Source organism: Oncorhynchus mykiss, chromosome 22 (assembly GCF_013265735.2).
Source record: "Oncorhynchus mykiss isolate Arlee chromosome 22, USDA_OmykA_1.1, whole genome shotgun sequence".
Taxonomy (NCBI): Eukaryota; Metazoa; Chordata; class Actinopteri; order Salmoniformes; family Salmonidae; genus Oncorhynchus; species Oncorhynchus mykiss.
In genome coordinates, this window is record NC_048586.1 from 24545930 (window position 1) to 24559736 (window position 13807).

Here is a 13807-nt window from a genome sequence, read left to right on the forward strand (position 1 = left end):
TGTTTTTAAGTCACACAAATGTCTGGGTTTGTTACATTTAAATGTGCGAAGTATAAATGTCAAAGATGGAATTTATCAATATCTGGATGCGTGACACGAACACAGACATTCTTGCTTTATCAGACTTGGTTAAATTATTCGATCATGGATAAGGACTTCGCTAATTACAACATTTTTTAGAGAAAAGGTGGCAATGTGAAATCAACTTTTGTAGCATGTGCTCTTAATATCACTATACCCCAGAAAAACGTGAAATCCTGGTTTTAGATGTGACCATGACACAAAACCTGCATGTATTAGTTGATGCAACTATTATCATAGCTGAGCCTTTAAAACATTTTATATCATCTGAACTGTTGGTCTTAGGTGACTTTAACCTGGACTGGCTGATACCTATCTCAGATAACTTTAAGAACACTTGGTTTGATCTTAATCTAACCCAGCTAATCACAAACCCCACTCGGTTAAATGCGAAAAATATAGATAGATCTTCATTATTAGATATAATTCTCACAAATAACCCCCATAGGTGTGTTTGCAAGTGACCTTTGTGGTCATTCTCCCATATCCTGTATTAGAAAAACTAGACAGCATAATTCTGATCCCTGTATTATTAGGAAGATACATTTAAAAAACTTTTCTCCCCAAGCGTTTATCCATGACTTGTACCTTTTCTCCATCAAGTGTATACCTGATCCTGAATTTGCTTTTGAGCACTTTTCATCTATTTTCATACCACAGGCAGATAAACAGGCTCCGTTTAAACGCTAAAAATAAAAAAATATATAAAATCCCTTTATATAAAACTACCTTCTTATTTATCATCACTCATCAACATTAGAATTATAATTCCTAAAACCAGGTCTCAAATATGAATTACACTTGAGGCCCATCTGATTTCCACAGAGTTGGGTATGGCTGCCTTTTCCTGTTACGCTCCTTGCCTATGGAATAGTCTGCAGACTAAACTTAAACTTGAGACTCTTGTCCCCCTGTCGCCCATTTTAAACATTTATTGGAGGATTTTTTTTTGTATTGCTTGTAACTGTTTTGGGTAATGCAAGTTCTTGTGCTGTTAGGAGAATAACCTGTTAGGGGAATAACCTGTTAGGGGAATAACTTGTTAGGGGAATAACCTGTTAGGGGAATAACCTGTTAGGGGAATAACCTGTGTGTAAATGTAACAATCTGCTGCTATATTCTTTTGTGTTATCTGTGATCGTTTTGTTTGTCTTGTGTAGTTTCTTAATTATTGTACCTAAACTGTATGTGTAAACATGTATACGCAGGGCCCAGCTGTAATAGAGACCTTGGTCTCAGTCTGTGTTCCTTGTTGAAATAAAGGTATAATAATAGAATTGTATTTTCAAACACAACCAGACAGGCCAATTGGAGGCTTATCACTGTCTTATTAGCATATTCAGAAGGAATACAGGAATAAAATCCAATCAAACTTGATTTGTCACATGCGCCGAATACAACAGGTGTAGACTTTATCGTGAAATGCTTACTTACAAGCCCTTAACCAACAGTGTAGTTCAAGAAGAGTTAAGAAAATATTTACCAAGTAGACAAAAACAAAAAGTAATAATAAAAAGGTAACACGATAAGAATGACAATAATGAGGTTATATACAGGGTGAACCGGTACCGAGTCAGTGTGCAGGGATACAGGATAGTTGAGGTAATCTGTACATGTAGGTGGGGGTGAAGTGACTATGCATAGATAATAAACAGCAAGTAGCAGCAGTGTTCAAAAGGGAGGAGGGTCATTGTAAATTGTCCGGAGGCGATTTTATTAATTGTTCAGCAGTCTTATGGCTTTGAGGTAGAAGTAATTGAGGAGCCTCTTGGTCCTAGACTTAGCGCTCCGGTACCGCTTGACGTGCGGTAGCAGAGAAAACAGTCTATAACTTGGGTGACTGGAGTCTCAATTTTATGGGCTTTCCTCTGACACCGCCTATTATATAGGTTCTGGATGGCAGGAAGCTTGGCCCCAGTGATGTATTGGGCTTTTCGCACTACCCTCTGTAGCGCCTTATGGTCAGATGCTGAGCAGTTGCCATACCAGGCGGTGATGGAACCGGTCAGGATGCTCTCGATGGTGCAGCTGTAGAACCTTTTGAGGATCTGGGGACCCATGCCAAATATTTTCAGTCTCCTGAGGGGGAAAAGGTTTTGTCATTCCCTCTTCATGACTGTCTTGGTATGTTTGGACCATGATAGTTCATTGGTGATGTGGACACCGAGGAACTTGTAACTCTCGACCCGCTCCACTACAGCCCCATCGATGTTAATGGGGGCCTGTTCGGCCCGCCTTTTCCTGTAGTCCACGATCAGCTCCTTATTCTTGTTCACATTGAGGGAGAGGTTGTTGTCCGGGCACCACACTGCCAGTTCTCTAACCTCCTCCCTATAGGCCGTCTCATCGTTGTCGGTGATCAGGCTCCTTATTCTTATTCTACTTATTCTACTTATTCTACCACTGTTATGTTGTCAGCAAACTTAATGATGGTGTTGGAGTCGTGTTGGGCCACGCAGTCATGGGTGAACAGGGAGTACAGGAGGGGACTAAGTACACACCCCTGAGGGGGCCCAGTGTTAAGGATCAGTGTGGCAGACGTGTTGTTGCATACTCTTACCACCTGGGGGCGGCCCGTCAGGAAGTTCAGGATCCAGTTGCAGAGGGAGGTGTTTAGTCCCAGAGTCCTTAGCTTAGTGATGAGCTTCATGGGCACTATGGTGTTGAATGCTAAGCTGTAGTCAATGAACCGCATTCTCACATAGGTGTTCCTTTAGTCCAGGTGAGAAAGGGCAGTGTGGAGTGCAATTGAGATTGCATCATCTGTGGATCTGTTAGGGTGGTATGCGAATTGGAGTGGGTCTAGGGTGCCCGGGAGGATGCCGTTGATGTGAGCCATGACCAGACGTTCAAAGCACTTCATGGCTACCTACGTGAGTGCCACGGGGCGGTAATCATTTAGGCAGGGTACCTTTGCTTCCTTGGGCACAGGGACTATGGTGGTCTGCTTGAAACATGTAGGTATTACAGACTCGGTCAGGGAGAGGTTGAAAATGTCAGTGAAGACACTTGCCAGTTGGTCTGCGCATGCTTTGAGTACACGTCCTGGTAATCTGTCTGGCCCAGCGGGTTTGTGAATGTTGACCTGTTTAAAGGTTTTGTTCACATCGGCTACCGTTAGCGCAATCACACAGTCATCCAGAACAGCTGGTGCTCTCGTGCATGCTTCAGTGTTGCTTGCCCCAAAGCGAGCATAAAATACATTTAGCTCGTCTGGTAGGCTCACATCACTGGGCAGCTCGTGTCTGGGTTCCCTTTGTAGTCCATAACAGTTTTCAAGCCCTGCCACATCCGACGAGCGTCAGAGCTGGTGTAGTAGGATTCAATATTAATCTTGTATTGACTCTTTGCTTGTTTGATGGTTCGTCAGAGGGCATAGCGGTATTTCTGATAAGCGTCCTGATTAGTTTCCCTCTCCTTGAAAGCGACAGCTCTAGCCTTTAGATTGATGCGGATGTTGCTTGTAATCCATGGCTTCTGGTTGGGATATGTATGTACACTCACTGTGTGGACGACATAGTCGATGCACTTATTGATGAAGCCGATGACTGATGTGGTGTACTCCTTAATGCCATTGGATGAATCCCGGAACATATTCCAGTCTGTGCTAGCAAAACAGTCCTGTAGTGTAGCGTATTCGTCATCTGACCACTTCCGTATTGAGAGAGTTACTGGTAATTCCTGCTTTAGTTTTTGCTTGTAAGCAGGAATCAGGGTAGGGTAGATCTTTGTATGCATCTCTTTGTGTGGAGTAAAGGTGGTCTAGGATTTTTTTTCTCTGGTTGCACATGTGACATGCTGGTAAAAATTTGGTAAAACTGATTTAAGTTTGCCTGCATTGAAGTCCCCGGCCACTAGGAGCACCGCTTCTGGGTGAGCATTTTCTTCTTTGCTTACGGCCTTATAGAGTTGGTTGAGAGCGGTCTTAGGGCCAGCTTCGTTCTGTGGTGGAAAATAGACAGCTACTCTCTTGGTAGATAGTGTGGTCTACAGCTTATCATAAGGTACTCTACACCTCAGTCGAGAAATACTTTGAGACTTCTTTAATGTTAGACATCGCGCACCAGCTGTTATTGACAAATAAAAACACACCCCCACCCCTCGTCTTACCAGAGGTAACCTCTCTGTTCTGCCGGTACATGAAACATCCCGCTAGATCTATATTGTCCGTATCTCTCGGTGAAACATAAGATGTTATAGTTTTTAATGTCCGGTTGGTAAAATATCTTAATCGTAGGTCAACAATTTGATTGTCCAATGATTGCACGTTAGCAAGAAGAACGGATGGCAGTGGGAGTTTAATCACTCGCCTATGGATCTTTAGAAGGATGCCTGATCTGTGGCCCATTTTCCTGTGTCTTTTCTTCACGCAAAAGGCGGGGATCCGGGCCTGTTCCAGTGAAAGCAGGATATCCTTCTCGTCGGACTTGTTAAAGGAAGAAGTTTCTTCCAGTCCACGGTGAGTAATCACTGTTCTCATGTCCAGACGTTATTTTCTGTCATAAGAGACGATTGCAAAAACATTATGTACACAATATATTTTTTTTAAAGTTACACAAAATGCAAAAAAAAAAAAAAAACCATCACAATTGGTTGGGAGAATGTAAAACGTCAGCCACGTTCTTCGGCGCCATCTCATTTTAGAATACATTCTAAAATGACAGCCTCTCTCCTTCCCTAGTGCCTACATTTAAAAAGATGGCCACCAAGCATTTTGGGACTGTCTTACATTTCAAACGATGCCAAATATAAGCTGTGTAATGCGCTGCAGCTATAAGACAAGGAGACCAGAGTGTCATCACAGCGACAGCATTGAAACATTACCACATGCTGATGGTTTATCTCATTACCCTACTATCAATCATCATATGCAATTAAAGCCACCAGCCAGCACGGGCTCAATGACACCATTACTCACATCACATGACACACACATTGTGCACACACATTGTGCACACACACACAGGCTTACACACACACACACACACACACACACACACACACACACACACACACACACACACCTTGTGACCTTGAAATCCTTATAGTGTTTGTGTTGGTTTAGAATTACCTACATTGATGCAACAGCTACAGAATATAGTCTAAATCATTATATTACATGATACAACTAGCTTCAAACCAATGAAGAAACACAAAACCACCATGTGCGACCTCTCCATGAGGGTTGAAAGGGTTGGTCTCTTACCTCTTGGGTGTGTCCTCCTCTTTCCCAACTGGCTCGGGCCTGTCCCCGAGGGGCGGGCTGTTGCCGTGTGACCCGTTGCCATGGCAGCGCTGGTGGTCGCTTTCGCGGGCGATGTCGGTGGCGTTCTGGATGACCAGGTGGTCGTAGGTGTGCAGGCCCTGGTCTTCTGCCCCCTGGAGGAACCTCTGGACACTGCAGTCCTCCGTCTGTTGAGATGACAGTCTATGATGCACACGCTGTCTGGCCAGCCAGCCACGGATCACTGACAGAGGAAAGGGGGAGAGAGGAGTTAATAATACACGCGCACACACACAAACATGGATGCAAGTTGTGTTGTACCTTTCTGGCAGGTGATGATCTTCCTGTGTAGTTGGTGGCAGCGGTCATTGAGCTGGTCAGCCTGCCAGTACCTCAGAAACACCTTACTACTGCTCATCTGAGACACAGACAGACAGACAGACAGACAGACAGGCAGACAGGGAGAAAGGCAGACAGGCAGACAGACAGACAGACAGACAGACAGACAGACAGACAGACAGACAGGCAGACAGGCAGACAGACAGGCAGACAGGCAGACAGGCAGACAGGCAGGCAGACAGACAGACAGACAGACAGACAGGTGGAGGATTGGGGTTCAGTCAGATTCAGGATTCATTACGTTTGTTGTAGTTATACATGTGTCCTGACAGGTGCACAGGCCAAGGGGCCGATACGCTCCAACACACCCAGACTACTCATTCCTATGGGTGCACCTCAGCCACGCTAAAGGTCCTAAACGACATCATAACCGCCATCGATAAGAGACATTTCTGTGCAGCCGTCTTCATCGACCTGGCCAAGGCTTTCAACTCTGTCAATCACCACATTCTTATTGGCAGGCTCGACAGCCTTGGTTTCTCAAACGATTGCCTCGCCTGGTTTACCAACTACTTCTCTGATAGAGTTCAGTGTGCCATATCGGAGGGCCTGTTGTTTGGACCTCTGGCAGTCTCTATGGGGGTGCCACAGGGTTCAATCGTCAGGCCGACTCTCTTCTCTGTATACATCAATGATGTTGCTCTTGCTGCTGGTGATTCTCTGATACACCTCTACGCAGACGACACCATTCTGTATACCTCTGGCCCCTCTTTGGACACTGTGTTAACTAACCTCCATACGAGCTTCAATGCTATACAACTCTCCTTCCTAGGCCTCCAACTGTTCTTAAATGCAAGTAAAACTAAATGCATGCTATTCAACCGATCTCTGCCCGCACCTGCTCGCCCATCTAGCATCACTACTCTGGACGGCTCTGACTTATAATACGTGGACAACTACAAATACCTAGGTGTCTGGTTAGACTGTAAACTCTCCTTTCAGACTCACATTAACTCCAATCCAAAATGAAATCTAGACTTGGCTTCCTATATCGCAACAAAGCATCCTACACTCATGCTGCCAAACATACCTTCTTAAAACTGACCATCCTACTGATCCTCGACTTTGGTGATGTCATCTATAAAATAGCCTCCAACACTCTACTCAACAAACTGGATGCAGTCTATCACAGTGCCATCCGTTGTGTCACCAAAGCCCCATACACTACCCACCATTGCGACCTGTACGCTCTCGTTGGTTGGCCCTCGCTTCATATTCGTCGCCAAACCCACTGGCTACAGGTTATCTACAAGTCTCTGCTAGGCCTTATCTCAGCTCACTGGTCACCATAGCAGCACCCACTCGTAGCACGCGCTCCAGCAGGTATATCTCATTGGTCACCCCCAAAGCCAATTCCTCCTTTGGTCATCTTTCCTTCCAGTTCTCTGCTGCCAATGACTGGAACGAACTGCAAAAATCTCTGAAGCTGGAGTCTCATATCTCCCTCACTAGCTTTAAGCACCAGCTGTCAGAGCAGCTCACAGATCACTGCACCTGTACATAGCCCATCTGTAAACAGCCCATCTATCTACCTACCTCATCCCCATACTGTATTTATTAATTTATCTTACTCCTTTGCACCCCAGTATCTCTACTTGCACATTCATCTTCTGCACATCTAACATTCCAGTGTTTAATTGCTATATTCTAATTCCTTTGCCACCATGGTCTATTTATTGCCTTAACTCCCTTATCTTACCTCATTTGCACTCACTGTATATAGACTTTTTGTTTTCTTTTGTTCTACTGTATTATTGACTATGTTTGTTTATTCCATGTGTAACTCTGTGTTGTTGTATGTGTCAAATTGCTATGCTTTATCTTGGCCAGGTCGCAGTTGCAAATGTTCTCAAATAGCCTACCTGGTTAAATAAAGGTGAAATAAATAAAATAAATAATTTAAAATACACACTACTTCTCAGAAATGTATGTGTGTGCGCCTGGGTGCGTGTGACAATGTGTCTGGGAGGCATTGTGAGAGAGCGTGTGCGTGTGTGTGAGCCGGGAGTCACTGTGAAACAAAGAGGTCACACACACAGGGAAGGGGGGGAGATGTCATTGGCTGCTCCAGACTGCTGATTGGTGTGTGTGTGTGTTAGAGTCCTGCATCCGGGCGGATACCCACTGTTCCCCGTGCGTCACCGCAAAACAATCAGATGGCGGGTGGAATAAAAACATTATTTTAAACCGCGGGTCGGCTCGCGGTTCAGAAAAATTACACTGCGTGTCGGACATTTTTTAAAAACAAGATAATAGGGCCTCCACTTTTTAAAAACTGAGTAGCTTGTTGTGTTGCAAATTCCATTCTGTGAGCGGCAAGGTTACAGCAACGCACTTATTGAGAGAGTGTGGAGCAGGAAACTGCCCATTATTTGTGGTCAAACATTCTAATTGTCCACGTGGAGAGCTTATGTTCCTTCCTGTATGAAAATAGGCAACGACACATAGCCAAGTTTACTTTCCCTGGCTAGCCCACCTCAGGTAAAAATGGTTAATGTAGGCCTAGCCAGAGAAATCAAAAGAGAGGTTATGATGGTGGAATAGACTATACCACTTTGGAAACAGGTGCTACATGAGTGAAATCCCCGCTTTGGAAGGACAACAACACAGCCTGTAAAAAGTGCAATCAGGTATTTATTTATGATATGTAATTCAGTTCATTATCAGTTAATTATTAGCCTACATTATTCAGGCTTTCGTTCATTTAGACCATAGCAGGCCATATACGTAAAGTCTAAACCGGTGCGGCTGGTAAAATTTTGAGTCGCCCTTTATGCTACTAAATAAATGTCGACGATTTTTGCAGCCTATTTTCAATTCTGGGAATAGTTTATTTATATTTAATTTAAACTTTGTGATTATCGAAACAATAATGTAAAGATATGGGTTTTTTTATGTCACCTATATGCTTTCATTAGGTCAGAAGGCTAATTAGAGGGCTATTTTTCTCAAATCGATTTAAGTTGTCAATGTGACGCATTGCATTGTGAAAATAAAAAGATAGCCTGTCGTTTTTAATTCATTGCATGGTTTACTTTTATCCAAATGTTGAATAGACATGCAGACAAATGAATTCAAAGGAAACATTGACCACTACTCAGGAATCATGAAAACAATTCATTAAATTGATGTTAGTCATACAGTATGGCGGGTAACAGATCGGCTCTTAAAACAATTCATTAAATTGATGTTAGTCATACAGTATGGCGGGTAACAGATCGTCTCTTAAAACAATTCATTCAATTGATGTTAGTCATACAGTATGGCGGGTAACAGATCGGCAGATCGGCTCTTAAAACAATTCATTAAATTGATGTTAGTCATACAGTATGGCGGGTAACAGATCGGCAGATCGGCTCTTAAAACAATTCATTAAATTGATGTTAGTCATACAGTATGGCGGGTAACAGATCGGCAGATCGGCTCTTAAAACAATTCATTAAATTTATGTTAGTCATACAGTATGGCGGGTAACAGATTGGCAGATCGGCTCTTAAAACAATTCATTAAATTTATGTTAGTCATACAGTATGGAGGGTAACAGATTGGCTCTTAAAACAATTCCATGCTTTTGTGACGGATTGTGAAGAAAAATCTGTTCTGACGTCGGGTATTGGGTGGGGCTCAGAACTGATGTGGCCAACGCGGGATGGGTGCGGCTACAACAACAACTGATCCATGCAGGACTCTAGTGTGTGTGCGTGTGAAGGCTAGTTGGGTTGTTTGGGGGGGCAGCTGTAATAGGGTTTAATGAGGAGTCCATGGGATTTCAAAGTATTTCATTCTGGGCTCAAATGATTTATCTTCCCATACTTTGTTTTTAAGCAGAGTGTGTAGAGAGAGAGAGAGAGAGTGTGAGAGAGAGAGAGAGAGTGAGAGAGAGAGTGTGAGAGAGAGAGAGAGTGAGAGTGAGAGTGAGAGAGAGAGAGAGACAGAGAGAGAGAGAGAGAGGGGAGAGAGAGAGAGATAGGGGAGAGAGAGAGAGAGAGATAGGAGAGAGAGAGAGAGAGAGAGAGAGAGTGTGAGAGGGAGAGGGAGAGGGAGAGAGAGAGAGAGAGAGAGAGAGAGAGTGAGAGTGAGAGAGATAGGGGAGAGTGTGAGAATAGGGGAGAAGTGACACTGCTACACACCTGCCATCCTTGGAGTTTGCACTGCTGCAGAACAAAGCAACATTTCTCCTCCGAGGACAGCTTCTTTTTGCCAGCTAGAGTGGTGTCCACTAGGTCTCTGTACCTGAGACACACACAATAGAGAAACCATCAGCACACATCTTATTACATTGGGATCAATACATCCGTAACATATGTGGGGAAAGGATTTCAGTGTGACACGGTCTTGGAGTTAGTAAGAAGTAAGCTGAACGTCCCCGGCCACCCTTGCAGAAAAAAACCCAGGTTTGTTGTTTTGATCACGTGTTCTTATGTGATGTCAATGTGATAACATGTAACAGAGTTAGATTTTCACATGTGAAAACACAATTCCATATATGAGAGTTAGATGAGTGCCATCTGCACTGCTATTTTAGTTATTAGTTCATCTGACTATTCTTTCACATCATGGATTTCATTTTCTTATTTAAAAGATGTTGTTTTTCTGTACAGTTGTCTAATGTTGGTCTAATGTTGGTGGTGCATATTATTGTGTTTTAACGTTACTCCTGAATAGTATAATAGCTTTTCTTGAGTGTTTTTTTTTAACAGAGCTGATATTTCCTTTGAAATCCAAAGGGTAGGAATATAGGTGAAATCAGTTCTTCATCAGAGTAGCAGGAAGATCGGAATGCCGTGAACCAAGATGCTGTGATTTCAAATCCCAGGTGAGGTCATGTTGAATAATAACTATTGTATTAATACATATAAACAATATATAAAATATATATAAACAACATATAAACAATGTACAATAGTGTGTCAAATATGTGTGACGTTCCAGGGACATCCTAACAACAAATATTTGTTGAAATTTCACGTGAAATACAATTTTTCATGTGCAAAACATGGTTAAATTTCACATGTGAAATCATGTTTTTTTTCGGTATGGACAGTGATTTTCATAATCACATTTATGGTAAAGCGAGGATTGGGGCTGGGGCATTCTGATCCTAGATTTGTGGTTCAAAACGAGCCTTACCTCAGGCGGTTTTTGCGAGGCCCAGAAACTCTATATGGTTCTGGTGGGGCCTATCGGATGACCCGCCCATTCACAAACAAGAGGGTTCATAAGTCAGTGGGGGTCAAAAGGTGGGCCAGCACCACAGCATCTGTTCCTATTGGTGTTGCCAGGGGCTACCGCTTCTGTGAGAGGTCAGTTGGAAGAGGAGGAGGGGTTGTTTTGGTCTAAGAGGAGCTCCATTGTGTGGTTAGAGACACAGCCTTTGATCCTTTGTGTTTGAGTGGAGTGAACGCTGGTAAGAGATGTCTGGACAACTTTAACAACATGAATAACGTACATCAACGTACATCAATTTGTGGAAAAGCCCACAGAAAGGATGTGCATACCAATACTCAACAGATGTGTGGTAATAATTCCAGCAATAAACAGCTGTTATGCATTGTTCAAAATCAGATAGTTACCCATGTACCCTGTTCTTAGGTCAGTCTTGCATTTTCTCCCCTAAAGTTAAGATGTAGTAAAGGTAAACTCAGCTGATTCTAGATAAGTGGTTAAGGTTGACTTCTACCCAGAGCACATTGTCCAGGTCAGAGCTACATACTAGTGTAGGCCCTAAGGTCTAATGACAGGTTAATAGGAGCCTTTATCCAATTACAATTCTTTGTTCGCCTGACTTCTCTGTGTGATCTGAAGTACTGTGATCTGAAGTACTGCTTTCCCTCCATCTGATGTGTGATCCAGAGTCCACAGACAGACACACAGTCTGACTGACAGACAGACAGACAGACAGACTGTCCCTGTGTAATGATGTCACAGAACGTCCCTGTTAAATGAGGCAAACATAATGAGCAGATGGTCAGAGGTATAAACCACTTGTGTTGTTAATGGTGTGTGTGTGGGGGGGGGGGGTGAAAGAGCAGCATAGGGCGGTTTAGAATAGCCTGACGAGACGAACCTGCTGTGTACACATCTATACTGTGTGTGTGTGTGTGTGTGTGTGTATATTTTAGTGTGTGTTTGATTTAGAGAAGTGGGTTCCCTCTGAACTCTGCCTAACCCTCTCTCTGTAAGCTAATGTACAGGCCGACAGACAGCGCTACGGTGTCCCACAGGACCCATAAAACACAAAGGATCTCTGTAAACTCACAACCTCTCCTGTAAGAATATGAAAACTATTGATGGCCCCCAATTTTACAATACCCAGGGGGGCTGTGTCATATGGAGTCAACGAAGTGAAATAGCACCTCTGATAAGAGTCTGGCCTACATGACCAAGGGCCCTTCAGCGGCCCCCAAATATTAACTGTCACAAAGGCAGTAAAAGCAGGATGGTGATTTCTGTACTCTAACCAACTCTCTGAAGCCCTAATGGTTGGTCACATTAATCACATGACACTCCACATGACATCAGTGTAGCTTACAGGCTTTGCTTACTAGAAAAGAGTTCTTCATCCACAGTGAGTTCAGTTGGAATTTAATGATATTGGTCACCGATTACGCAAAAGAGACAATAGCGTGTGGTTTCAACCAGAAACCTTAGAAAAAATATGGACAGCTAGACTAAAGTATATCCAATAACACTAATTTTACTTCCACATTTTAAGATTTAACTCCTGACCTGAGGAAGTGTTTGCTAGTAAAAAAACATATCAGAAAGGAAAACAACAGACATCCATGAAACGGGCAGGGTTTCAAGTTCAAAGTTCAATTGGCGTTTCCTGACCTGGCCACAAAACATCATAAACGACAAATAAAAGCAACAATAAAATTGATTTAGCCATAAATGACTGCAGCTGAGCAGTCTAGTCTAATGCAATTGGCCTCTGGCGGTCACTGCGACTTAGTGGTGCGACCTGCATGACTCAGAAGAAGAATGTATGTAAGTGTGTGTGTTTGTTTGTTTGTGTGTGTGTGTGTGATGGCATGTTGGCCTTAGGATCAACGATTGATTTATTAACTTGTCATCTGGTTTACTGAAGGGCCAGGGCCTTGAGAGAGTGAGGGAACGATGGAGCAAAGAAGAGAGGAAACAGAATAAAAAGACAAACAGGGAGAAGGAGAAGAGGGAGAAAGGGAGTGGAAATACAGAAACACTAAGAATGAGGGAGAGGAGAGGATGAGAGAGAGAGAAAGAGATTAGAGAAAAACACTGATAGGGAAAAAACAAGAATCAGAGAGAGCGAGAAGGTGAGGGAAATAATAAGAGAGATCTCTGAAGTCTGCATTGTAGTCCACCCTAAACTCGACATCCCTCCCACCATCCATGGCTGCATCCATCCATTCATTCTAAACGTATGTTGAGAGAGAGAGAGAGAGAGAGAGAGAGAGAGAGAGAGAGAGAGAGAGAGAGAGAGAGAGAGAGAGAGAGAGAGAGAGAGAAAGAGAAAGAGAGAGAGAAAGAGAGATAAAGAGAGAGAGAGAAAGAGAGAGAGAGAAAGAGAGAGAGAGAGAAAGAGAGAAAGAGACAGACAGACAGACAGGCCAGGGTGAATGGACTCTTTGTGACTGCAGACTCCTCTTTCTATGTTTAAGTAAACATGGCCTTGGAGTGTAAGCACACGTGCGCAAAGACAAAGACAGACACGCACGCGCACACACACACACACACACACACACACACACACACACACACACACACACACACACACACACACACACACACAAAACATGCTCAAAAAACAACAAACAACAGGAATAGAGGAGCTTCCAAATCAGGTCCTGGAGACTTCATTCTCTTTACCAAGTGAATTTGTCCAAATACTTATGACACCTTCAAATGGTGATTAGATACATAAAGTCCATTCATTTCTAAATGGTAAAACAGATATGTATGAACATAGTCTGTCACCTCAAAATATTTGATCTCAAATCGAAAATACTGGAGTAAAGAGCCAAATTAAACATTTTAGCTTCCCTGTCCAAAGAAATCCTTGATTTTGTGACCAAATATGTTTTTCATTGTGGATTTGATGTGTGCTTGGGGTTATTGTCT

General features: G+C 43.2%; 1 protein-coding gene across 6 annotated transcripts in view; it reads right to left on the minus strand.

Annotated features, from left to right (window-relative positions):
• Positions 1-13807, minus strand: part of LOC110502073 (unconventional myosin-XVI) — a 236277-nt gene that overhangs the window by 26356 nt on the left and 196114 nt on the right. For all 6 annotated transcript variants that reach the window (XM_036958970.1, XM_036958971.1, XM_036958966.1 and 3 more), the window contains exons 28-30: positions 9835-9937; positions 5627-5723; positions 5288-5549 (exon numbers count right to left, since the gene is read on the minus strand). In XM_036958970.1, coding sequence (XP_036814865.1) covers positions 5288-5549; positions 5627-5723; positions 9835-9937 — 462 coding nt within the window. The remainder of the gene's footprint in view (positions 1-5287; positions 5550-5626; positions 5724-9834; positions 9938-13807) is intronic.